Source organism: Microtus pennsylvanicus, chromosome 2, assembly GCF_037038515.1.
Source record: "Microtus pennsylvanicus isolate mMicPen1 chromosome 2, mMicPen1.hap1, whole genome shotgun sequence".
Taxonomy (NCBI): Eukaryota; Metazoa; Chordata; class Mammalia; order Rodentia; family Cricetidae; genus Microtus; species Microtus pennsylvanicus.
Window position 1 is genome coordinate 48525836 of NC_134580.1, and position 25683 is coordinate 48551518.

General features: G+C 39.7%; 1 protein-coding gene across 1 annotated transcript; it reads left to right on the forward strand.

Annotated features, from left to right (window-relative positions):
- Nucleotides 1-25383, forward strand: Has2 (hyaluronan synthase 2). Its single transcript, XM_075960995.1, has 4 exons — nt 1-551; nt 11561-12187; nt 20920-21021; nt 22504-25383. The coding sequence occupies exons 2-4, from the start codon at nt 11561-11563 to the stop codon at nt 23431-23433; spliced, it is 1659 nt and encodes a 552-aa protein (XP_075817110.1). The 5' UTR covers nt 1-551; the 3' UTR covers nt 23434-25383.
- Nucleotides 25384-25683: the final 300 nt, after the last annotated feature.

Sequence of the window (25683 nt, forward strand, 5' to 3'; positions counted from 1 at the left end):
GTTAGGACCCCCTTTAGTTGGAGGAGGCAGAAAGGCAACAACAGCGAGGAAGCAGAAGTCAAGGCGTCTGGAAAGAATTACCCAGTCCTGGCTTCGAGCAGCCCATTGAAAGGGGGACTTGAACCAGCCAAAGACTGGCTCTCTCCATGCTAAGCTTCCTAGGTTCCGCTGAGTCTTCACCGGGCTTTTAGGTTGATGGGAAAAAGAGACTTTGCCTTATCGGAGGGAGGGGGACTGGAGCAAGTAGCAAAACAGGGGGAAAAGTTAATTTATTTTTGAAAGCACGTTTAACAGAACGAGTTAGAAGATTTCAGGACAACGGAAATAATAAGAGAGAATATTAGTTCAATTTCTTCTCAAAGAGGGGAGAACCAAACATTTAAGGCTCCCCCATTTTTTTAAATGATGTTTTTAAATTTCTTATTTTTTTTGGCCGGTCGTCTCAAATTCATCTGATTTCGTATTACCTCAATTTTGGAAACTGCCTTCTACGACCCTCCGGGACCACACAGACGGGCTGAGGACGAGTTTATGAGCAGGAGCCGGACAAGGTACGTTACACAGGCGCGTTTGAGTGAACTGTGAATGCCCTAGATAGATCCGGGGCAGGGCAGAATTAATCCACAGAGCCCGAAAAAAAAAATTACCTCGTTTCTATAGAAACATGTGAGGCCTGAAGTTTTCTTTATTTCCAACCGACTGCATATTGCCAATCACTGTCTGGTCCCTCATTGTACCCTGGCTTTTATCATTTCTGCGCTTTAGCCAGAAATCTGCTGCCTCTCAGGGCGCTCAGGTAACTGTGTAGCGGAGCAAAGCTGATTGTCCTGAGATGTACTTTTCCACTGGGCATCTTCCGGAGCGTCAAAGGGGCTCCTGAGCTAGAAAACAAGGGTTTCCACTGTTTAAGGAAAATGCATTCCGTAAATGTCCTTACCTTCCCACCTTCCCTTTTTCCTACCCACCCACCCACCCCTGCTACTATGTGGGCAGGAACACCCTAACACAGTTCTGTGTGTTTTAAGGAAAAGAGCTCAATTTTGGCTTGCACTGAAAGGGTTAAGCGATCCGGGCTTTTAGCCCTGTTGGGCAGAGACCCTAAGGAAGAAAAGTCCTGCGCCACCTCCTCGCTACCATCCTGGTTCAGCCACTCCCCCCTTTTCCAGGGCCTCCACTCTTTCAGTTTCCAAACTCCATTAAAGTGTCAGGCGGGGTGATCCGGGCTCATTAACGCTGCGGAAGTCTTTCTGAGGCGAAGGGGTCCTAAGGCAGGCGGTGGCATTCGCCATTGGGGGCGAGAGGAGGGCGCGCGCATCCCTCCTTGCGCCCAGCGGTCTGCCCGAAGCCCAGAGGCAGGGCGTGCGCAGGGACAGCCTTGCGCTCAGGCAGCTGCACCCTTTCCCGAGCCAAATACGACGTGGCACGGGGCACGCTGGCGCTTCTTTCCTCTGCTGCAGCTGGAGACACCGCTGTGTGGGGGACTTGGGGGCTCTGTTCCTAGACCCTTACCCAGGGTGGGGTTGAGGGGCCCCGGGAGCAGGAGTGGAGATGGGAGAGGAGCCAGAGGCTGGGTTGAGACGGATAATCAACACCTTGAGCGGAATTCGTCACGGTGGTTCCCCCCCCCCCCCCCAGAGTGAGCCAGGGCTTAGAAATTGGCCCCGGTGAACCCAAGGGCGGATCTGAAAGGAGGGTCTGTGCAAGGGTGAGAACTTCGCGGCGACAGAGGCGGTTTCCTCCGACCTAAGAAAGACAGCCCAGGGGAAACAGCTCTGAAAGATTATTAAGGCTGGGAAGAAGGGCTGGGAGCGGAGGTGGTGTCTGAGGATCAGGGCTTTGAAGACCCAGGTCATATTACACAGTCCTAGGTGCCAGTTTCCATCAGCTTTGCTCTGGACATCCCCCAAACGCCAGGGCACACTATTCTGACTCAGGTACCCCTAGCCACCAGGGAAACCAGCTGCAGCAACCGCGTCCAGGCTTGGAACACGTAGAAGCCCAGCCTGCCCCTCCCCGCCCAGCTCTCTTCATTACCTCCTGGGACCCTTTGCTGCCAAATGAGTCTCTGAGGCAGCTGCACAGAAACGCTACACTCCTTCAACCCACATGGCTGGGCTGGGATTGCATTTGATGTCACACCCTGGGAGGGGTGTATGTGATGCAATAGATTTGGAGGCTCTGATTGGCCAGGAAGGATTCCCCCACCCCCACCCCACCTCAACCCTGCTCTGGAGGCCAGAGTGTATATATAGAGACACTCAAGGTCTGCTTAGTGTAAAGCGAAGGAAGCCATTAGATTAGCTTCCTTGAAATGGTGTGGTACACACTTGGGAGGCCCATTGTAGATTTCAAGGCTTAACCTGGGATTTCCTATTAAAGAGAGGCATATGGCAGAGTGCCTTTGGAGGTGTTAAATCCGGTTGTGATTCGTTTTTAACAAGTTATTTTAAAAAATAAATATTTGAATAGTGGATACATATTTGATCTTAGAATATGAGGTTTTTAAATTGAAAGCTGCATGTCTGTGGAACGAGCTAAAGCAAGTATCCATGCCCAGCAACCTATTTACGGATAACATTTACATTTTGACAAAATGATTAGGTTGAAGACAACTCAAGTTTTTAAATTGTTGTCTTTGCCTTCCAACCTACGCAAATGACTCATTCATAAATTTAATGTTTACATTTGTCTAGATAAGATTAGCTATTCAAATAAGATCATGTTTCTTAATACAAGTTATCTTCTTCCAAGAGTTTTCCTAGTAGAGTAGTGGTTCTTTTACATTTTCTGTGAAAATTTAGAGACATAATGTCCAGCTGTAGCATACACGCACACACCACACACACACACACACACACACACACACACACACACACACACATATATTATTTCGAACAAACCCAACTCCTATGTGGGGGTTCTGGATTCAAGCCTTGTCCCTATTCTTGCTCCCTTACCCTTTACTAGAGTTAGATGACTTGACACCTGCATTGTAAATGTATTGATTAGATGCAGTTTAACGAGGTTGTTTCTATTATATCTAAAACCAAATCCAAACTTTACTGAATAAACTCATCAGTGTATACAACTCTAAATATATAAAACATTGGTGATCAGCATCAAATGCGAATATCACTCTCTAGGAATTAAATACTGTATACAGTCAACTGTTGTCCAGGGAAACAGGACTTGTGCAATGAATGCCTAAGAGATAGTTACTAGAAAGTAAGATAGCTTGGGGTACCCCTTTCTGTTGGCTCTGTAGAGTGTAACTTCACAGCCATTATCTTTACCAGCTAAGATTTTTTGATGTCCTGATTACTTTCTCTCCCTCAGTTTCTCCCTCCCTCTCTCTTTCCCTCCTTTCCCTCCCCCCTCCTTCCTTCTATCTGTGGTTTCTTCTTTCCCTTCCTTTTTTTCCTTTGATGTGGTCTCACTAGGGAACCCAGACTTATCTCAGTCTCCCAAGTCCTGAGCACCACCACACCTTGCTGCAAGATTTTATAAAGCATTCGCTTCTTTGAATTTTTACAAAAGCACGTATCTTTCTCTAAATATTTCCTAACTTGGGCACTATGCGGAAAGCCTTTGTTTGGGATCTAAGTGGAGATCCCCTTTCAGGAAGTTGTTATTACACAATATCATTTTAAATCTGAGAACGAGTAACAGGGAGTTAAGTGTTATTAATTACCTGCATCCCGTACGATGTGCAGTCCAGAGATTAATGTAGTGGGGGACTAACCCATAGGCTCCATGTCTTTCTGAGTTATTTTCATTGTTGCATACCCAGGTTGTGTTCTTCTAGAAGCTTCAAGGATAGAGACTGCATTCTTGGAAGTGGTTGTGTTAGCTGAATAGAATATGTTCCCTCCATAGAAGATCCATTGCCAATAGTTGCCACAGCTCGACTTTCTTCATTTTCCCTGTTACAGAAAGTTCTAGAATGAGTACCGACTTGCTCCATATGGCTTTGCACTATTTCACAGAGACTGATATTTGTGCTGCACTTTATCACATAATATTTTGATGACCTAAAGAGTAAGTTTCTAAGCCCAAGTATTGGTAGTCAGGAAGATTGCATGTCAACTCCTTGGGATTTCTCCCTCCATTGCAAATGCAGTGCAAGATGGCGCTATTCAGGAGCCACTTGTAGTTTGATAAGAATGGCGTCCTTCTAGTACATGATTAAAATCGATGGTGCAATGGAGAGAAAGCTGAAGTCTGAAGTCCTATTAGAGTGAGGAGACAATTAAATGGCTTTGAATTCTGATCCTGCCTAGTGGGCTCCACAGTCTTTGGTAGGAAAACGAAGGTGAGACTGGACACAGAAAGGCAACTTCAAAGAGAATGCAGGTCAGAGGGGTAAGAGAAAGGCATTGATGTGCTCCACTATGAAGAGTTTGGAGGGCTTCAAGTGGGTATTTCTAGCTCAGATTTCTAGTGCCAACAGGTAAGAGAAGGAAATCACATAATGGACATCAAGGTGAAGGAGGACTTGAACTCTGTCACTCTGTGACTGCTAGCCCAGACTTCATTGTATGTTAGAAGCTTTTGATACTCTAGTTGCAAATTATATCAATAAACTCCAAATATTGTCCCAGCAATACAACAGTTGACTTTATATATCTTTAGGTAAATCAGAAATACTTTAACATTTGGGAACCAATAAATTTTAACCTTTCATTCACTATCCATATTTTGTCCATGGCTAGCTGGCAGAAAGCTATCATGCAGATATCTTTTATTATGAAGAAGCAAGTTTCGGGAAGGCGTAAGTCACAATCCCACACCAGTTTGGAATTATGATTAATAGAATGGTTATTTATTTAAAGCGAAAAAACTTACAGATCATTGTCCCAGATAACAGTCCTCTGTGTGATCAGGAAAGGAGTCTAGTAACCAGAAGCAGCTCTGGAAGCAAGAGAGCAAGCACATGGCTATTGCTGCTTTTTAAAGCAAACAAGACCATGCCCCAGTAGGCTGGTATCTTAAAGGCTATTGGCTGAAGGAGCAGAAGGAGCTCCCATAGCACCTCCCTCTTTTGTTTAAGTAAGACAGTTCTAAACCCAATACAAAACAATATACATTAGGAACAGATATTAAGTATAAGATTAGAATTACAATCATCATAAACAATATTAAGCAAGGAACATGTGCTAAATGTTTTAATAAACATTCTATCCTATGGAATCTAAGTCTTGTATCGGAAATGGCTTGGCTGGATTGTAAGAGGACGGTAACTATGACTATCTAATCTTCAACCTTCTCAAAACCCTTAGAAGGGAGATAATATTACTACTAGCTGACGTTACTTGTCAGCATCAATACTCCCAGTTCTTTAAGACTGCACTTAGCATATAAGTCCTATAGGAAAAATGAAGCACATATAAAATATTTAAATGAATTTATTGGTAAAAAAAGGTTATGTTGCTGTACAGGTTCTATATATTGGTAGAGTCTGGAGCAATATTTTCAGTAAAGAAATATTCTTTAAATATCTCCTGTCATCTCCATGTCATAATATGATGATATATTGGTCACAAGGTAGAGTCTTTAATGGATTTAAAAACATAATGAGGAGGAGAGGAAGAAATGGACTTTTTAATTATTATTCTTTATTTGCATTAAAACTGACTTGTACAACAATAGTGACTAAAATAACCATTTTTTAAAATATGCACTGTATTACAAGCAAAGCATTTTATATGTGCTCCATCCCTCAAAATGGTGTTATTCACAAGTCTTTCATAGACCAAGAATGAAGTTCAAGGAGTGGATACCAATAAGAATTTTCTGCCTATTTTCATGGAGTGAATGTGGTAAAGACCATGGAAATGGAGGATTTAGTGTAATCCATGTCTATCTATAATACTGATGGCAGCAATACTAAAATGAATGAGTCTTAATGCTATTTCTCAAAATTTGAAGTTCCATTAGATAAATTGAGTGATCACATAGCGTCTTCACAGAGCTTTCAAAAGTTTGTTGTAAAGACAGACAGTTGCTATAAAACCAAGCTTGCATTGAATCAACTTGTTCTAACCCCCAATTCTTCTGTTCTGTTTATCATGCCACATTTTATTAATTGTTAACTAACAAGTAACAGTGGGTTACAAGGAAGACAAATGAAGATAATTAGGTCATTACTGGTAAGAAAATAGCACTATAAAGATTTAATTGAAGGCTATTTCTTTTTAAAAATTTCAATGAGCTTCTCTGTCAATCTCATTATCTCCTTTGCACTCCATATGATAAGTCCACTGTATAGCTTAAGAAATTGAAGTCAGCTTATCTTATGTACCTTATTCAAGGTTACTTAACGATTAAATGGAGGAGCTGGGATTATATCTCAACTCAATCTGTTGCTTTTGGCCAAATTCTATGGGTGAATGACAAAGCTGGGATTTGAACATAAGTATACCTGATTTAAAACTTTTGCTAATCTAGCCAATGCTTCATAATCTCTCCAGATGAAGAAACAATACATATGCATACACACACACACAATCACAACCACAATTACAAGTCATTAGAGCCAAAATATAAAGCTGTGTGAGGACTAATGAGCACAATAGGACTACAGGGGATAGCCTTTTGGTGCATAAAAGATAATCCTCCTATCCCTCACAGCCCTGTACTTATAAAGTTGTTCAGATTGTGAGTCATAATTGCTCTGGATGCTCTTGGAGACCACGTCTATCTCTGTCTTTATTATCTTTATTGCCCCCAAATCTTCTAGAGCAGGTCTGGACTCCTCGCAGCCATTAAACTGTACATACTGGGAGGTACCATCTGCTGTTTTTTCCCAGATGCTCCCCAGAGCAAATGTGGAAGGACGCTGTGTGAAGTCTATGGGAACTCAGTTCTCAACATGGTACTAAGACAAGGAGAACAGCTGATGTCCTCTCTTCGCCTGATCTTTATAACATTAAAGGTCAAGGGTGAGGATAGGCTCTGATGCTTTTTGACCCAGGGTTCCACATGGGGGAGATGGACAACAAGTAAAGCCTTCTGTCTCTGCTACAGGTAGCAGCATTGGAAATAGTGGCCTCTTTCTCATGGCGAGACAGGATTTCTGCTGCTGGCATTAAAATTGCACTTGCTTAGATGGGCCAGTATCTTATTTGGAAGCAATACTGTTCTTTATCCCTTTAGGTTGAATGCATATGGAAAAGTATACAAGCCCAGCAGTTTTTGAATATTGCCTGGCTATATATCTGAACCCATATGATTGTTCATTCTCTACACACCACAATGACGGGGACACATCTTAAAGTTCTCCTCTAATCTTCCCTTATGCCATACAGATTTATTTTTTTTTTAGCTAGAAACAAAAGTCTTCTCATAAGGATTCAAATTTTTCTCACCAAATGCTTTCTGCATTTAAGGCACTGTGTGGGTACCATGCCTGGTTTGTAACTTTGGGCAGGTAATTTCAATACTCAATGTCTTGGTTTCTTTGTCATATACATGCATTCTTGTGTGTGATTAGTAATATGTTTGCACCTCAAGACATTAAGATGAAATAAGATCATGCCTTAAAGTAAAACAAAAGCTTTTCTTTTCTACTTAAAGCCCAATAAATGACAAATAACTATTAGTTGCCAATACATAGAGGGTAATGATAATGACAATTTTGATTACATTTACTCATTAGAGTGAATATTATCTGTAAATTGGGCAAGGTTTTATGTCATTACATACATTAGTGAAACAGCAGATAGATAAATATCTGGATGGGCAGATGATAGATAGATAGATAGATAGATAGATAGATAGATAGATAGATAGATAGATAGATGCATGATGCATGGATGGATAGAGATGTGAGTCTATACTGCATTAGAATAATCCATTCTCTTACAGTTTGTTCTGACCTACATTTCTAGGGAGAATAAACACTATTAAATAGTTGCTATCAAGTCCAAGTACAGTAGCAAGCCAAAAGCCAATGGGCTAAAATCTGATCCTACCATTCTCCAAATTCAAGTTTTATATTTTACATATTCACAGAATGCAAATTTCTAAATTATCTCTCTTAGGATCTAGGCCTGAAATAACCCAGCTTCTCTAATTCAAGAGAAAAGGCACATAGACATGTTCTTTTTTTAGTTGGAAAGTTGGTTTGTGTAACAGAGTGTTTGAATTAATGATTGTCTTAGAAACTTTATACATATGGTGCCCACATCTATGAAGTTGCTCAGAGCAATTGAAAAACCGCACACACACACACACCCTGTGTGTCTCTCTGATTCAATGCATCCACGTGGTAAAACAGGCTTTACAATGTGCCCTTTGCCCTCTGGCCCACTCGGAGATGATCTGTGTGTCTCTCCCGACAGAACTGAGTACAGGATTATAAAGGTTCAATTCTAACCGCATTATTGCAGTGTGTTAGCAACTTTCCCAGGCTTCAAAAGGACATTCTGTAGACGCCTATGATGTAAGAGGGTGTTCCCCCCTCAGCTGTGGCCAGCAGATGCTCTGTGACCACTCTCTACATCCATGTGTGCTGATAAAAAGCAAGGAAAATGTGAATAATGGGAGAAAGGCAGACTGTTCTTTCACTGGGGATGGGGATTCTAAATGCAAGCTGAGCACACACTTAAGCTTCTTCCTGGCAAATGCTTCGGTCCCTTTGAAAATGTTTCACTCTTGTGAGAATGACTCATGTCTTGGAAATGACAAGCTCCAAGTCTGCTGCTTGCAGCACCTTTAGGCATCAGTTAGTGTGGCCTCTGGGAGCATTCAGCATCCTATTAACTGTGTTCATGAACAAGGGATGAGGTCCCTGCTCACCAGTCACTGAAAACTCTGAGGCTCACTCTCTTCCAGTGGACTCAGCTTCCCATTTACTTTAAGGCTGCTGCTATCTGATCCCCATATCAAGCATCGCGGTGTCTTGTATGGCTGCTGGAAGTGGAACTCACATCTTTATTTTGCTCTGAATGTTTTTCAGCTTCCTAGCCAACAGGCCCTTCGAAGGAGGCTGTGGTTCTGGAGTGTAGAAAGGCTTGCCACTCTGTGCCACTTTGTCCCTCAGCACAGTGTTTCAAAGAGTCTGATGAGCGTGATCATTTCCGTTTAACAGAAGGAAATGGTGTCTACAAGGTAGAAGGATAGGCAGCACCTTGGTCTCTGGCCTCTGTCACGTGACCTTGGTTATAATAATTAGGGTTAATGAGATCCAAAAATGTATAACGGTCAATTTAAAATAAATAAAACAAAACCCTGTGAGTTAGTTATTGCTGACGTTGGTCCATGCATCGACCTTGATAGTTGAAGGACTGCATTTAATGCAATGACCAACCTCTCCTTTTATCTTGGGGTGATACACCCTAGAACCTTGGTGATACATATTAAAACCATAGGAAATAAAGAAAGATTGGAGGGAGGCTATCTTCTTTTTAAAAATATCTTTTTCCCTTCTACTAGAAGAGGCATACCTTAAACTTCCACAGGTCACAGTGTTGTCGATTTACCACCTTGTCTGTGGACAAGGAAAAGAAACAACTTTGGTGGATAGACCCATCAAAACTTCTGAGAAGTCTAGTACACACCCAGGCAAGAATTATTAAATGCAAAAGAATGTGAAGATAGCTGCACAGTTGCTAAAACCAAGATGATACTGCTTCCTAGGGGATACTCATCTTTACGGTTTGGTAAGGATTAGGAGACTATAAATAACATCTGAGAGAAAAAGCTTTACAGAGATAATGGATTTACCTAATTTTTCATTTAAAATAAATTCATCCAGTTTCTAAAGTTAGCTGGACTATAAAATTATCATGTATTAATGATATACAAATATGACCCATTCTCAAAGTGGGTGTGAAAACCAACAAAAGAACACTGCATTTATAACAATTATGCATCTTACGATGGTTCATACTTAGAAGGGAATAATGCTGTAAAGTAAGATGTATAAAGGCTTATGGACCAAAATTTCAATGATTAGTATCAGAAATTGTTTAGGAAACACAGGGGAAAAATGGCTCTCCAGTACTAAATTGTTTAAACCTTATTTAGGCAGAGGTGCGCAGGCTCTGGACATTCACTGTCCAGGTGGCTTGGCAAATTCCAGGCTGGTGATAGACCTTGTCTCAGAAAGAAAAAAGCGGGATGGAAGGTGAACAGCACTGGAGGCATGACCAACCCTGGTTTCTGGTTATCATCTGGTTTCTACATGCATGCACACACAGGTGCATATGTGCTTGCACACACAAAATCACACACATAGCCCCCACTCAACAACCTTATTTAGGACACATGCAGAAATTAGGGGTGAAATGAGAACTGAAACAAGTTTAAGGTTTGACCTCCTAGATTGTTTGATAAGATGGATTTTCAGCTCTTTGAATCCAGCAGAATGTAACCAGTGATACTATGGATTTTGTTCTATGATGCTGCTGTTGCTTGTCTGACCTTCAGGACTGTCAGGACCACCTGATACTGGTGGGAGGAAGGAGCAGACAGACATATGAGTACAGTATTTTGGAAAGATCTTTACACAGGACATCTAGGGGTAATGGATTTTAATGTCAAAGGGGGGTTTGTAAAATGTGAGCATTGTCATCAAACAGGTCTTAAATAGCAAATATATGCACAAGCAAAAGCACTGGGATCCAGGAAAAGAAGACAATGCTTGCTAGGTCACAGCACTAATGGATGAACTAGTCCTAGTACACAGTCTTCCTAATCTCTAACCTCATCCAGCTTGGTGGAGATGTGAGCCTAGGGAAGCACATGATAGATGAAATGAAGTCACACTTGGGAAGGTCAGCAGAATCTTCTTTGGATTTCCCATTCATCAGTAATTAGGAGCCAAAGAAAGTATTGGACAGGCAAGAAGATTGCTTTAGGAAATTTTAGTTTGATGTCTAGTTGTTGCTCTATACAAAGGGAGGTAGCTGCCTTAGCCAGAGGAGGACCTAAGACACCTAGAGCAATGCATCCAGGTAAGAGTTTAATGCATTGTGGCATTTATGGCCCTACCCACTCATTTGATTCTTGAAACAGTCTTGTGCTATCTGGGCATCTTGACTTGAAGATAAGACCTTGTGGCAACATAGCAAGTTAAGTGAGAAACTCAATGTTATAATTCCTGACTGTTGTGTGGGGGAGGGGCACGCCGAATCCCTTTCCTAGTTGAGGAACCATTGGCAGTTGATGGCTACTGGAAAAATACTCAGTTTTCATCAGGAATGCAGACCCTGATAGGTTGTCATGCTCCAGTGGATGGTGCCATATCTATGTACACATTGGCAGTACTAAGTGGACTAAGCAGGTTAAAAAATGTTTTGAAGTTCATGAAGTTGGGAGGGGAACATGGTGGTGGCAGGAAGAGTTGGAAAGAAGGAAATAGGTAGCAATATTTATCAAGTCCATTGAATACAAGTATGAAATTATCAAACAAAAATCTAAAATGAATAAAAATAAAGGTGGGGGTAATCCCTAAATGCTTCTTGTACAGTGTTCCCTACCACCCATAATACTTGTATGTGATAAGCATGAGGCAAGAATGGTTAACCACAAACAAGTGTCTTTGATTACATTCCAGATGCATTGTGAGAGGTTCCTATGTGTCCTGAGAATAATTGGAACTACACTTTTTGGAGTCTCTCTCCTCCTCGGAATCACAGCTGCTTATATTGTTGGCTACCAGTTTATCCAAACGGATAATTACTACTTCTCCTTTGGACTCTATGGTGCCTTTTTAGCATCACACCTCATCATCCAAAGCCTCTTTGCCTTCCTGGAACACCGGAAAATGAAAAAGTCCCTTGAGACCCCCATTAAATTGAACAAAACCGTCGCTCTTTGCATCGCGGCATATCAAGAAGACCCTGACTACTTACGGAAATGCTTGCAATCTGTGAAAAGGCTGACCTACCCTGGAATTAAGGTTGTGATGGTCATTGACGGGAACTCGGATGATGATCTTTACATGATGGACATCTTCAGTGAAATCATGGGCAGGGACAAATCAGCCACTTATATCTGGAAGAACAACTACCACGAAAAGGGACCTGGAGAGACAGAAGAGTCCCATAAAGAAAGCTCACAGCATGTAACCCAATTGGTCTTGTCTAACAAAAGCATTTGCATCATGCAAAAATGGGGCGGAAAGAGAGAAGTCATGTACACAGCCTTCAGAGCCCTGGGACGAAGTGTGGATTATGTACAGGTAGGTCTGAGAATTCCTGCCAGGGCAAACATACGTTGAAATAAAGCAGCTGTTGTGTCTCCCCAGTCGTATGCTATAGCCCATCCTTGTCCCTTCTGAACACAGTGCTCCTTTCTGTCCTTTGGAAAATAGCATGACTGTTGAAAGTGCATTTTGAACGACAGAAAAAAAAAACCTTGTAAAACTGTTAAGAGCATCTATGAAAGTGCTTCCTTGTCCATGCAATTGGTTAGAAATTGGGATTATTTGGACAGGAGAGCCCTCCTTTCATGCTCTTCCTTTTCCTTATTTCTTCTCTGTCCCTCTGGATTCTGCCAAATAAAACCTAGTCCATGCTGTTTAAACACACACACACACACACACACACACACACACACACACACACACACACACACCAGCAGCTTCTCTGTAAGAAAATTGCCTGTGCCAGAGTGGAAAGGTCTTGAGAAAAGCTGCAGGCTAGAAAATGATTGGTGTAGACGCAATAAAAGGGGAGTGGTAAAAATGGCTTTGATTTTAAAAAGAGCAAGAACTGTAAAATTGAGAGGGAGAAAGGAAAAGGAGGGGCAAACCAAACCGTCGTAGAGGGAGCAAAACCAATGTAATGTTTATTTCACTCCCAAACAGCATTACCTCACTGCAACTTGACCTTTGAAAGAGTTTGGGATGATGTGTGCTTGCTGGAAAATTAGGCAGGCTGTGTCTCTCCTTAATTCCCTTCTAGCTCCATGGAAGGTTTCTCCTCCCTCGGTTCATATTGAGGATGTGGCAAGTTTCTCATTTTAATTTGCTTTCATCTTCTTTAGTTAGATTTTGACCACGATGAAACCAAGCATTGAGGAGTATGTCTGGTGTAGGGAAGCCACTGGAACCCTTCATCCTCATAGAAGTGAAACCCTTTTGTCCTGTTTTTAGCAGTGAGATCCTATTGTTCAGGGATCTTTCTTGACACATATCATGTTCCCAGGTCTAATAATGAGATGGGATTAAGGAATGATTTTAGGGTCATTGCCTGAGGATCTAATCACAGGGATTGTTAGCTGTTGACTGCAAAATCCCATCTCCTTGAGCCTCAGTTTACCAGATAGAATAAGCCGATATTAAAAGTATTTTGAAATAATTACATCAAACAATACATCCCTAGGGCTTAGCAAAAGTTACAAGGTTATTACCAACATAACTAAAGATTTTATTATAAATGTGTTGTTTATTATAGTACCCTCCAATTTATCCTAAAATATACGGTATGCACCATCTGTTGTCGTGGGTTAATTTCAGATAGTGTGGGAAGAGTAGGAGGTATTTCACTGGTTCCCATTTGCATATTCATATAATTTTTTGTGGAGTCAGCACTGGTCTCCTCTCATTTCTCTCTTAATTTCTCAATGGTAGAACTTTTGCTATTAAGGGAGTTTCAGTTATTTCTGGACATTTGATGCTTACATGCTATAGCTTTTGGTCTAGATAGGAAGATGATAAGATATTTCCCAAGAAAGGTATGACAGATAGCTTAGAGCACAAAGAATAAAGCTTTGTGCCTTACATGAGAAAACATCTGCTTTGATATTTTGCTTTTAATTCTAGTTACATTCGTCAGTTCCAAGGCAGACATCATTGTGCGCGTTGATTCTTCCTTTTTCTTAACCTGCTCCTCCCAAACCCCCTTTCTCCCATCATTCTTGTTTTGATCTTTGTTTGTTTCCTTGACAACTTTGTGCTGTGCTTGTCCAGGAAAAAGTCATAAGAAGTAGGAAAGGATGGAACAGCCTTTCTGCTGGAGTCTTTCTCCAGACTAAACTTTCTAAAAGACTGACCTCAGCAGTTGCTGGTATCTAGGCTCCGAGGCCTTCTGAGACTCTTCATGCAGTTGCAAGCACACAAACAAGAGAAAACAATCATTTAGTATCCCAAACCTGAGCATTCCTCCCTATGCCATCCCCCAAGGAGCCTCCTGAAAGATAACCTTGCTTGACTACAAAATGGCAGCTACTTAAGGTTCAAACTCAATACTGAATGATCTAATTTTCTCTTATGACTGAGCCCAAGTTTGGAAACTGTAAAGCAGAGGCCACATTAAGGCAGGAAGGAGAAAGGTGCGGAGACGGTCGTGACAGGTATTGCTGGAGATTAAACTTAGTGGGCAAGTGCCTTAAGGAGAGTAGGACACAATGGCCCATGGGTAAGATGCAGGGACTGGAGGTCTAAGGAAGAAGCTGTGACCATCTGTGTGCTTGCTAGACAATACTGACTCACCATGGAGAGGTGTGGCCAAGACATTTGGTTTCTAGTCACAGCCAGTCTTTAATGCTCCTCAGTACTCTGTGAACTTGATTTGGAGTTTCTGGCTTATTGTTCTCATGACCTATTATTTCATATCTTCACCATGCTCCCAGTTCACCCTCCAAACTCCTCCCTGTGTAACTACTAACAGATGATCTCACCTCCCACGAAGGAGAAAACCAATAATACTAAATGTTCTTACAGCCTTCTTTACCCTCTTTTGTGTTTTCTGTTTCAGTAACATCTAATCTAACTTGACTTTCTGAATCAGTGCTATCCTTTATAGTTAATCTCCAGGAACCCTAAAGTTCTTCTGGTCTGCAGGAGTAAGACCTCAGAAATTGTGCACACTCCCCCAATTTTTTTTTTCTTGACTGACTACTGTTCTCAACTTGTAGCCTTTCAAACATCTACTCTGTGTCAGAAGACTGATAAAGTCCTGGTCCAGGGAAAGGTAGTGTAGTAGCAGTTTACCTGTGATGGTGTTGGTTGCTCTCAGAGATAGAACAGGTATAAAAACAGAACAAGAGCATAAAGCGAGAATACACAATGAAAGGAAAATAAACTTTATGTGTGGGGGAGGGAGAGTAAAGAAGTGACATGTCCTCATGGATTCTATAGTCTACATTTTCAATTTTTTCTGCTCTTTAAAATTTATCTCTTTTCTCCAAATCAATATTCTAAGTGTTTTGGGAGTCATATACATGAACACAATGAGAACAAAATTATGTTTAAGTCAATGTACATGACTTAACTGGGGCCAAAGAAGATGATACTTTGCTTTTTTGTTTTAATAATTGTCTTTATATCCATTTCATGCCATGATATCTACATTTTTGTTCTTTTTGTTGATAATTTAGTTTTTAAATTGACCCCAAGTATAGATTTTTTTGTAATTTAAAATATAAGAAATCTATTATATGCCTCATGGAGATGAGTTTTCTCCAGGCCATGAATTCAGTGTTAATACTCAATAATACTCCTTAAATTAAGAGAAATTTATAAAAAAAAGTACAAGCACACACAAGGTCATGTATTTATAAGTTATATACCTATATAAAGTTCTCAAACAACTACTAGTAAAAATGTTAAAAATAAAGAGTTGAAAATATGATCAGAGACACTTAACCCTGGATTTCTGCTAGAAATAGTTTAACAACTGTTAATCCTGTCTTTATGAAAAATTATAGAACACAGATATCATAAGTAATGATAACTGCTGTGTGACATTTACCTATTTTCAATTCTGTGTAGAAAGTTCAAGAAACTGAAATATTCCCACGACAGCATTGAGAACAATGTATGTGGAGAGAGAAGGTTGAGAGAAGGTTGAGAGAAGGTTGAAATAGGAACAGGGATCCAGGTCTGTTGCTAGTTTGCTGTGAACTTGGCCCCAGCTGAATCCGTTTTAGCTGGTAGAACTCATGATTGAGAAGTCCTTTTCAGATCAAGGCTGAAGTTAGTACCATTTTCACTCCTCCCACTATCTTGGTTCTCAATTTCACTTTGTTTCTTGAGACAAAAGATATGATAAATTAGGTTTAAGCATGATAATAAACATACCTCTTAAAGCATTACAGAATACCCCCCATAAGATGTACAACTTTTGTTTTTCAGAATTTCGTTTAATTTATTCTTTGTTCCCCATCCCCCACTACCTCTCACCTCCTATCAAGTAAAAAGCCTGCACACAGCGATGCCTGTAGCTTCAGGTGGGGCAGAGATCAACAAATCCCTGAAGCTCATTGGATAGACAGTCAATCTAGCCTAAATCATGAGCTTTAGGGTTGATGAGAAACCCTGTCTCCAAAAATAAATGTGGAGATCTATTAAGAAAGATACTCAGAGCCCTCAGGCCTTCACATCCAAGCACACACATGTTCACAGGCACCTCTACTCACTTGTACACCCCTGCACTAAGAAGTACATACACACACAACATATCAACAAAACTCAAAACCATAAAGAAGGGAACAAGAGCTGAGCCTGGTGTCATGCATCTATAATCTTAGCAGAGGGAAGATTGAAGGAGGATCATGTATATGATGCCTGCCTGGGCTGTATGGTGAGCTCTTCTCTTGAAACAAACAAAAACACATGAAGGGAATGAGGAAATCTCAGGGTGGGGCCCTTAAAACAGGGTTATATTCAAGGATTCAACTTTGGAGAACAAAGCCAATTGAAAAGTTAAAGGGATCGATATGTATCACAACCAAGTCATGTATTAATTATGGTCGAATACAAACCACTCTTTACATTTTGCACTTCTTTCCACCAAACTATAACTCAATCAAAGATTTTTTCCCCTGCTGGCTTTAGATCACTGTGTCATCTAAATTTTTCAGGTGTTTGTGAAGCTCTGGGTTCCCTTTGCTTCAGGGGTTGGGGGGTCATAATTTAGCTAAACTAACTTTAACAAGAGTTCTTTCTTGGAACTAGAGACATGAATTTATAGCTCTGCATTTTGTTTGTTATACTTCTTCATGTATATCTTTTCATTACTTACTTTGAATACCCATTACTAAATTATATATATATATATAATCTTATCAAGAAGCCATTCTGACAAGGGATGATAAGGATAATAGCAATCTATATGTTTGTCTTGAGGGATAGAAATGCAGAAAATTCAGCTGAGGAGTTCAAGTTAAGAACCTGGACCAAGTTTATGTAACTGGCAGATTATAGATTGGGAATGGTTCTACTTTCATTTTAAAATCTTGTGTGGTGCTTTTATTTGACCCCCTATCCCCTCTCTGTCTATCTCATTTTTCTTCCTTTATTTTCCTTTGGTTTTGGAGACTAAACCCAGGGCCTTTGCTTTCTAGGTGAGTGTGCTACCACTACATTGAATATCAACCTGTTCTTTGCTTTCCCTTGTATATTTCCTATGACGAATCATTAGAGGAGCTCAGGGAAAGTGGCACCATCTTCTGTCTCCTCATTTTTAACCATCTGTGAGGATTTTTTGCTGTTATCTTTTTCTATTTGTTTCGCTTTTTTTTTCCTCACCCTTGGCCTCTTTCATCTACAGATATTGGTTGGGATGGAGAAGCAAAATTTCCATTTGTTTTGTAACAGGAAACAAAACCCAATTCTGCACACTCTAGAAATAATTGAACTGTCTCAAGGTTTAAATGAAAAGTCAAGGTTAAGATGAAGAGTCAAGATGAAAATGGAGGTTCAAGGTTAAGATGAAGGGTCAAGATCAAGAAAGAGTTGAACTGGAAAAGCAAACACCAGAAGAGGTCTTGATTTCTTTTCAACTTTTATTCCTCATGAAAGTTAACTACAGCAATTTCGGATTTCTGCTGGATGTGCTGGATTTACACTACTCTTTGAGATGGAATATGAGCTACAGAGGTGATCCATTAGTAAAACTGAAAGGAAAGACTTTTTTAAAAGTCCGAGTGAAACATAGAGACTTTGCCTTTAGACTTGGGTCTTAGAATATGAAAGGCATTTGGTGGGCAAGCATTCTTGTGAGGGGCTCCAATTAGATTGTCGTGAGGTTCCCAGCTGTTGTAGATGGTTCCACATAAACTACAGTCTGTTTACGTAAGAGATCTTCTACATGTAATCAAGTCTTGTGTCTCTTTTTGTGCTTTTCTATATTGAACACTCTGCATAGAGCAAAGATATTTTAGGTTTGGGTTCCCTTAAGAAGTGAATCTTTTAAGGATTACTTACTACATTATAATAATGGAATACAGTGCTTTATAGTACATTCAGTGTTTATGTATTCATGGTCTTACTAATAATATACTGTGATTGTGATAAGGTCAAAGCCATGCACTAGGAATATACAAGACTCAAGAATTTAGGTTTCTTGGTTCTGCAAACATTTGTTCTTAAAGTAGACAGTCTTGACTATAGAAAGTCTCTACAGTAGTTGACATTCTCTGCTCTATGAGTCACCACTCTCTGCAGCATATGGAGAAGAACATAACCTATGAAAAGCCTGCATAAGTAAAATTGGGATTTAAAACATCTCATCTCAGTGTTGCTGTTGCTTTTGGGAAAGCAGAGCCTTTTCGTGCAACCACTTACTTTAAACCCAAGGTTGGCAAGCGTTGCTTGTAAAACACTGAAGAGCAAATATTATGTTTTGCAACTGTTTGACCTCATTGCAGTGTGAACACAGCGGAAGATAACAGGCACACGAACAAGCGTGGTCGGATGCCAATTTCATCTAATTTATGTACATGACAAAATATCCTTCTTTTGTTTCTTTTCGAATTCAAAGGCATAAAATCATCTTAATCCTTTGGCAACATACAAACAGGTGGCAGGTTGGTCTTTACCTAAAGCCCCTGATTTACCAATCCCTTAATATTAAGGAGAGATATAGGAGGCATTGTTAACTCTTGGCTGGGCGTGAGAAACAGAGAGAAGAGGATTGGTCTTTTGGGGGTTCAACTGAAGTGGTTGATTCTTCCCAATAGTGGGTTGCACACTGGAACGTTAATTCCCCTTATTTTATTCAGAAGTTGTTATTCCTCTTCATTGCTGTTATCTGCTGCTGAGAAATCTTGTAACTAACAATTATGTGCTACAGCTGTTCACAGTCATGTCCTAGCATGGACAAAGACTTTTGAGCTGTGCCCTGGCTCCTGGGTGCAGATCACATCTTATAGCTTTTCTTGATGCAAGTTTCAGCGACTCATAGACTTCTGCTGTATGTCTGTTCTAGGTTCTAATCTTGAGCTAGGCAGCCAAAATATGTTTCGTACATGTTCTTAACTGGTGAGGAGAAAACTAGGAACAATGTCTTGTTAGATGAAGGTTAAGGACTAAAGCTGTATTCGTCACATCTTATTAAGTAAATCTTCTTGTGCCCCTGAGCGCACAAGCTTTTTCCAACTGGCAAAGGCAAGGTTTCTGGTTGGCATTGAGTCACTACACAGAATCCAGACACTGAAATTCTTTAAAGCTCTTAAATCCTACGATAACAAACCCCTTCCCGGGAGATTTCTGAGAACTTTTCCGCCAGATATAGCTAAGCTCACCATACTAACAGCCTCTCTCAGAGACTGTCTGGAGTTCTGTTTGCAAAATGGGAGGGGCCTATTTAAATATGATGAACTTCAGAGATTCAGTTCAAGTTCAGTCATTTCAAAGTGGAGAACTCTTGCTTGCTCATGCTCAGAAGCAGGCGGGGTTATTTGAATATTACTTTTGGATTTCTCCCTTCCTGTTGTTTTAAGCTTATTTTAGCCTTTGGTTTACCATTCCTGACTTAAGTCAATAGAGGTAGATGTGTCTTTAACTTTGGAGGCTGGAGTCTAAAGGTGGGCTGGACTTGTGCCTTTACCTCTGTCCCCTCGGCCCAGACCTCCAGCCCAGCCTGTAGGCTTAGGAAAACTTGTAATAAACAAGCCATGAGAGAGACAAACTTACTTTTTGCTTGACTTTATGTAGCTTCCTCAGGCTTGGAACACGTGGGCTTAAAACTGTTAGTGAAGTCTTGTGTTCTAGAAGGAAAAGCTGAGACATCCCTCTGCCTATTTTGTCCTCCTCAACATAAATGACTATATTGACCCTAAATGTAATTTTCAAAAATCAACACAACAGCATAAATAACCACAACAAGAATAACGGACAGACTTTTAATTTGTAAAGAAGTCCTTCCACTTGGTAAAATAATAACAACAAAACATTTAAATACATAAATTAAGTCCAAATTCATCATAATTACTTAAATCTGAAGTGATACATTTGCCTACATTATTTAAATCCATAAATTCCAATACTGCATTCAAATAACTGTTTCCAGCAATCTTCATTAGCAAGGAATTTTTTCATAAAAATAGCCAATAATAAAGCTGAAAGAAATAAGTTTTTAAAATGTTGGGATTCCTTAGAAATAAGATGAATGGTTCATACTACATATAATAAATGTCTTTAGCTCCTGAGATTCCATGCTTCTATAACTTATTAATTTTCTTCGATTATTTTCAAGGAAATTTGGAGACTTTGAAAAATTGCCCATTTTGATTATAAATGTGGTTATATTTTTTTGATAATGGTAATAAACTCTGAAAATGGATTTTAGGTGACTTTTGTACCTGGGCAAACATTGTAGAGTATACTCATATAAACTAAAATGGCTACAAAGCCACTAGATAATATAATCTGATGAGCCTACCTGCCAACACCTCACCCATCTTTGATCAAAAGGTCATTGCACTGCAGTGACTGTAAACAGGATGAATCTGCTGCTTAGTCACTCTCAATGACCATTTGAGCTAGCCTGCCTCACACTGCACTGATACCGATAAAGACCTGTCTACATGGGGCGTGATAAGCAGAACCCTCTGCCACACTTGTCACCCTTCATGACAGCAGGTGTGTGACAACAAGGCTAAGAGTACAGTACAGAAGCTCCTCTGTGACTGAGGGCCAGTCAATCATATTCCTCTTTACATAATTTCTGGCTTTCTGCTTTGCAGGTGTGTGATTCAGACACCATGCTTGATCCTGCCTCATCTGTGGAGATGGTGAAAGTTCTAGAAGAAGACCCTATGGTTGGAGGTGTTGGGGGAGATGTCCAGGTACATGTGGCTTCATTGTTTTTATATACGACAGCTTTAATAGCACTCACATATCGATTCATTCAATGTTTATTGGCTCAATGTTCCATGGTCTTGGTGCTGGACACATGTAAGATTTTCTTATCTGACTTGAAATAATTAGGGATATCTATGCTCAGTCTTAGGTATATCGCATGTGTTCTTGGTGACTGATAAGTTACATATAACATAAATGCACAGATGAATAAGGAACAGCAGGCAACCTCAAGCCACAAGTTAATATTCAATACCATACTAACATATGATAAGGCAGTTATTTAGCCACAGAAGTAGTGAAATGGAAGTATATTCAGGAACGGATGATATATTGTACAGCTCTACATTTAGACATCTGGCCACTCTGTGGTAAGTTAAAATTACAAAATGAAAGGTCTGAAGAGATGATTGAATTGGTAAGAGCGTTCGCTGCTTTTGCAGAGAATCTAACTACAGTATCTAGCACTCACAAGATGACTCACATCCAACATAACTCAAATTCCAAGAACTCTGTTGTAATTTTCTGATTCTTGTAGGCACTGCATACACATAATGGACATCCACACAGATAGAAAAGCACTCATGCATATAGAAATTGTAAAAAATATAAACTGAAAAACAAAGATTAAAAAGAGAAATAGTAATTCAAATTTGCACTAGTAAGAATAAACAGAGACAAAATTAATGCGTCCTATCATTCACTAGTAATGGAGAAACAATTATTAATGACACATTACTGAAGTTTCTTGGATAGAAATGCAAGCATGTGAAAATATGTAAAAGTAAAATCAGAATTCCTTGTAAGTATAGTATTCAATCTTAACACCAGATGAGAAGTACAAAGAAAATAAACCTCAAAATGGAGATTTGTACTGTGACCCATGTATGCATGCTTGTTAGTAAAGTGTATAATGAAACATCATATTAAGGTAAACAAAGAAATAGCCTCGTGATTAAAAAAAGGAGAGAGGCATACAAAATTTAGATAGAATTAATTATTTTGGGGATTTTTTTTTATCTCTTGGAATTAGTAAATGGAAAAGGAAAGTGAACACATACGGATTGAAAACTGGGACATTGACCAGGTCAGAAGAATCCTAGCATGACCCTGTTTCCTCCAGGAACTCACATGAACTGAACCACCAGAACAACACACCTAGGATCTTAACTCTTCCAATCTTAGATGGTAATTTACAAAAACACATCTGGGAACATTTAAGGATTGATTATTGATGCTTAAAATTATAACTAAATCCATTAATATACATACACGTATACCCAACTAATGCTTATTTCATTACACAAAACCCAAGAATACAAGATAAAAGAATATCAGAAAGAGGAAGGAAGCCAAAATAGAGTCACAGAGGAACAGATTTAATGCCAAACAGTGATCTCAGTATACTTTGGGGTTTCTTGGTATTATGAAGCTAAAGCTAACTTTTATTTATATTTTTTAACTTGCAGATTTTAAACAAGTATGATTCCTGGATCTCCTTCCTCAGCAGTGTGAGATACTGGATGGCTTTTAATATAGAAAGGGCCTGCCAGTCTTATTTTGGGTGTGTCCAGTGCATAAGCGGTCCTCTGGGAATGTACAGAAACTCCCTACTGCATGAGTTCGTAGAAGACTGGTACAATCAGGAATTCATGGGCAACCAATGCAGTTTTGGTGATGATAGGCATCTTACCAACCGGGTGCTGAGTCTGGGCTATGCAACAAAATACACAGCTCGGTCCAAGTGCCTTACTGAAACACCTATCGAGTATCTTAGATGGCTGAACCAGCAGACCCGTTGGAGCAAGTCCTACTTCCGAGAGTGGCTGTACAATGCCATGTGGTTTCACAAACATCACTTGTGGATGACCTACGAAGCTGTTATCACTGGATTCTTCCCTTTCTTTCTCATTGCCACAGTCATCCAGCTCTTCTACAGGGGTAAAATCTGGAACATCCTCCTCTTCCTGTTAACTGTCCAGCTAGTGGGTCTTATAAAGTCATCTTTTGCCAGCTGCCTTAGAGGAAACATTGTCATGGTCTTCATGTCTCTCTATTCAGTGTTATACATGTCAAGTCTACTTCCTGCCAAGATGTTCGCAATTGCAACCATAAACAAAGCTGGGTGGGGCACATCTGGAAGGAAAACCATTGTTGTCAATTTTATAGGACTTATTCCAGTGTCCGTGTGGTTTACAATTCTTCTCGGCGGTGTGATTTTCACCATTTACAAGGAATCGAAAAAGCCATTTTCCGAATCCAAACAGACTGTTCTCATTGTGGGAACCTTGATTTACGCATGCTACTGGGTCATGCTTTTGACTCTGTATGTGGTTCTCATCAACAAGTGTGGCAGGAGGAAGAAGGGGCAACAGTATGACATGGTGCTTGACGTATGATCTCACGATGATGCTTGCAGTCGCACATGGGGACACACACACACACCTTAGCTCCTCAAGGGGTCATACAGTATTGTGGCATCTCATAGGAGACATATCACTGCTGCTGGGACTTGAACAAGGACATCTGATGGCTTGACTTTTGATTCTGCCAAAGTAAATTGATACATCAGTAAGAACAAACTCAGATTTAACCCGAAACTCCTAGGAACACGGGATGACTTCTTTGTTTATGCACTTTTCCCTTACTGTGCATCCACCCGACAGTGTTTGTTCTATATACCTCACTAGCCATGCTTTATGTGGGTGATCATGGAAGAAAAGGATTCTGAAAACTCAAGGGAACATTTTTTTCAACCTATACAACCTAACTTATGGACTGTTTTGATAGATGATTTTCTTTCTTTTTATTTTCTTTTTTTAAGAAAAAAAATGTTTGTCTTTAACTCTACCAAATGAAATGCCAAAGGAAAGTTTAAAAGCCACTGGCTATGCTGTATTTTGATATAATTGTACTGTGTTTTTACATTTTGTATGCCAATTTTTAAAACAAATTTCACATCATAGTCTATATTTTAGTTCTCTGCCAAAATACAATTTTCTTTTCTTTTTTTATAATAAAATAGGTTCTAAAAAATCCATACTATAAAAATTAACCTGCCCAAAATGTGAAACTTGGCTGACCGATGTTCATGAAAGAATAAAATGATTCTCTCTTTCTCTACCTTTTACAATTGAATAGTTTATTTCTGTGAAAACATGTAAACTTTCAATATTCTAACTTTTTATTTCTTCTAGAAAGGGCCAAGATACATGTCAGCTTTTAGGTACTCACACATGTACAAGAGCAAATCACTAAAGTTGAGGCCAAAAGGGTGGAAAAGTGCAATTTTTGATTATGACTCATTTTCAAAAGGGAATGCTAGTCTTTGAAAGAAAACACTGGGCACCTTGTACTGGATAAACATGAACATCAAAAACGCGTCATCTGTAGAGATGAGGACAGCATTTGTGTAGGCCTAGGAAAATAGAAAGCTGGTAAAAATTTATCTTTGTGATTGGGACAAAGACAATGCAATTCATCAGAAGTTTTATTCTGTGGCCTGTATGTGACAGACCTTAACATAGACACATTAAATGCATTTCCCCTGTTAGTGTCCGAGTTTGCCGATTCACGCTGCATGGTGATGATGTTTACTTGAGTGAATTTAAACTAATATAAAACACAATTCAGAACTGGCACATTTATGTTCCAAGTGTCCTCTTTACTTCTCAGGAAGGGTATTTTTCTGAATTGTACAGGTAGTCTTCTCATCTCTTCCGTACTTGGCCTTCCTAAAATTATCCACATGTAGAAATGACACTAAGAGTTAATTAGTATTATTAAGAACGGGTCCATACAGAAAACGACGACCCAGTTCCTCCACACTTGACTAACTGAGTCATTACGGGGCCTCCATTATTCAATTTGACTTTTCACATGATCTATCTTGCCTTGTGGCTGGTGCTGTGTATGCCTGTATCGAGCACACACTCAGAACACAAGAGTAGCTGGGTGAAAGCATTGCGGTGAGGCAGATACAGAGGCGATGATCTGCTTCCTGAGTATGCAGGCTTCTGTGTTACATCTCAACTGCAAAGATGCTGCATATTCTACCTTGTCAGTACAAAGAGGTTTGTTCAAGTTCTGAAAAACTCAGATTCTCACTGCACGGACAGCTAGTGGAAAGCAAACACACCACGACAATAAATGAGACTAAAACTTGAGTTTGCCTTTTTAACTATTTATGTTCTAAGTTAAGCTTTGATAACGTTCAAATGTCAAATTTTCTCATTCTTATAAAAAATTGAATTAATTGCCTTGTATTTATTTTAGCAATTATTCAATGTATTTCCATTATAGGATGTATAGTATAATTGATTTTTTTGTAAATAAAATATTTTTGATAAGATTACTGTCTCTTTTTTTCTAAGGGAAGGGGGCTTGCTTTCCTGACTATAAAGGTATATAAATCTAAAACTGGGTGTATAGAAAAATATCGTGGCTGGTTAAAGATAATATGTCATCTAATGATTCATATACTGGGTGGAACTTTTTAAAATTGGTATGGTTTGGAAATTTGAAAATCCCCAAAGAGACAGAGAGATCATATAGCCTTTGTCTCTGAATTCTTCTTCTATATTTCCTCCCTAGTTGCCCAAATTGTAGAAAAATTTTATCATATTAATTTGTCATAACTGAAAAATAAT

Coding starts and splice junctions, on each gene's coding strand:
- Has2 (XM_075960995.1), top strand. CDS start 11,561: ATGCATTGTGAGAGGTTCCTATGTGTCCTGAGAATAATTGGAACTACA. Junction 12,188..20,919: donor GAAGTGTGGATTATGTACAG/GTAGGTCTGAGA, acceptor TCTGCTTTGCAG/GTGTGTGATTCAGACACCAT. Junction 21,022..22,503: donor GTGTTGGGGGAGATGTCCAG/GTACATGTGGCT, acceptor TTTAACTTGCAG/ATTTTAAACAAGTATGATTC.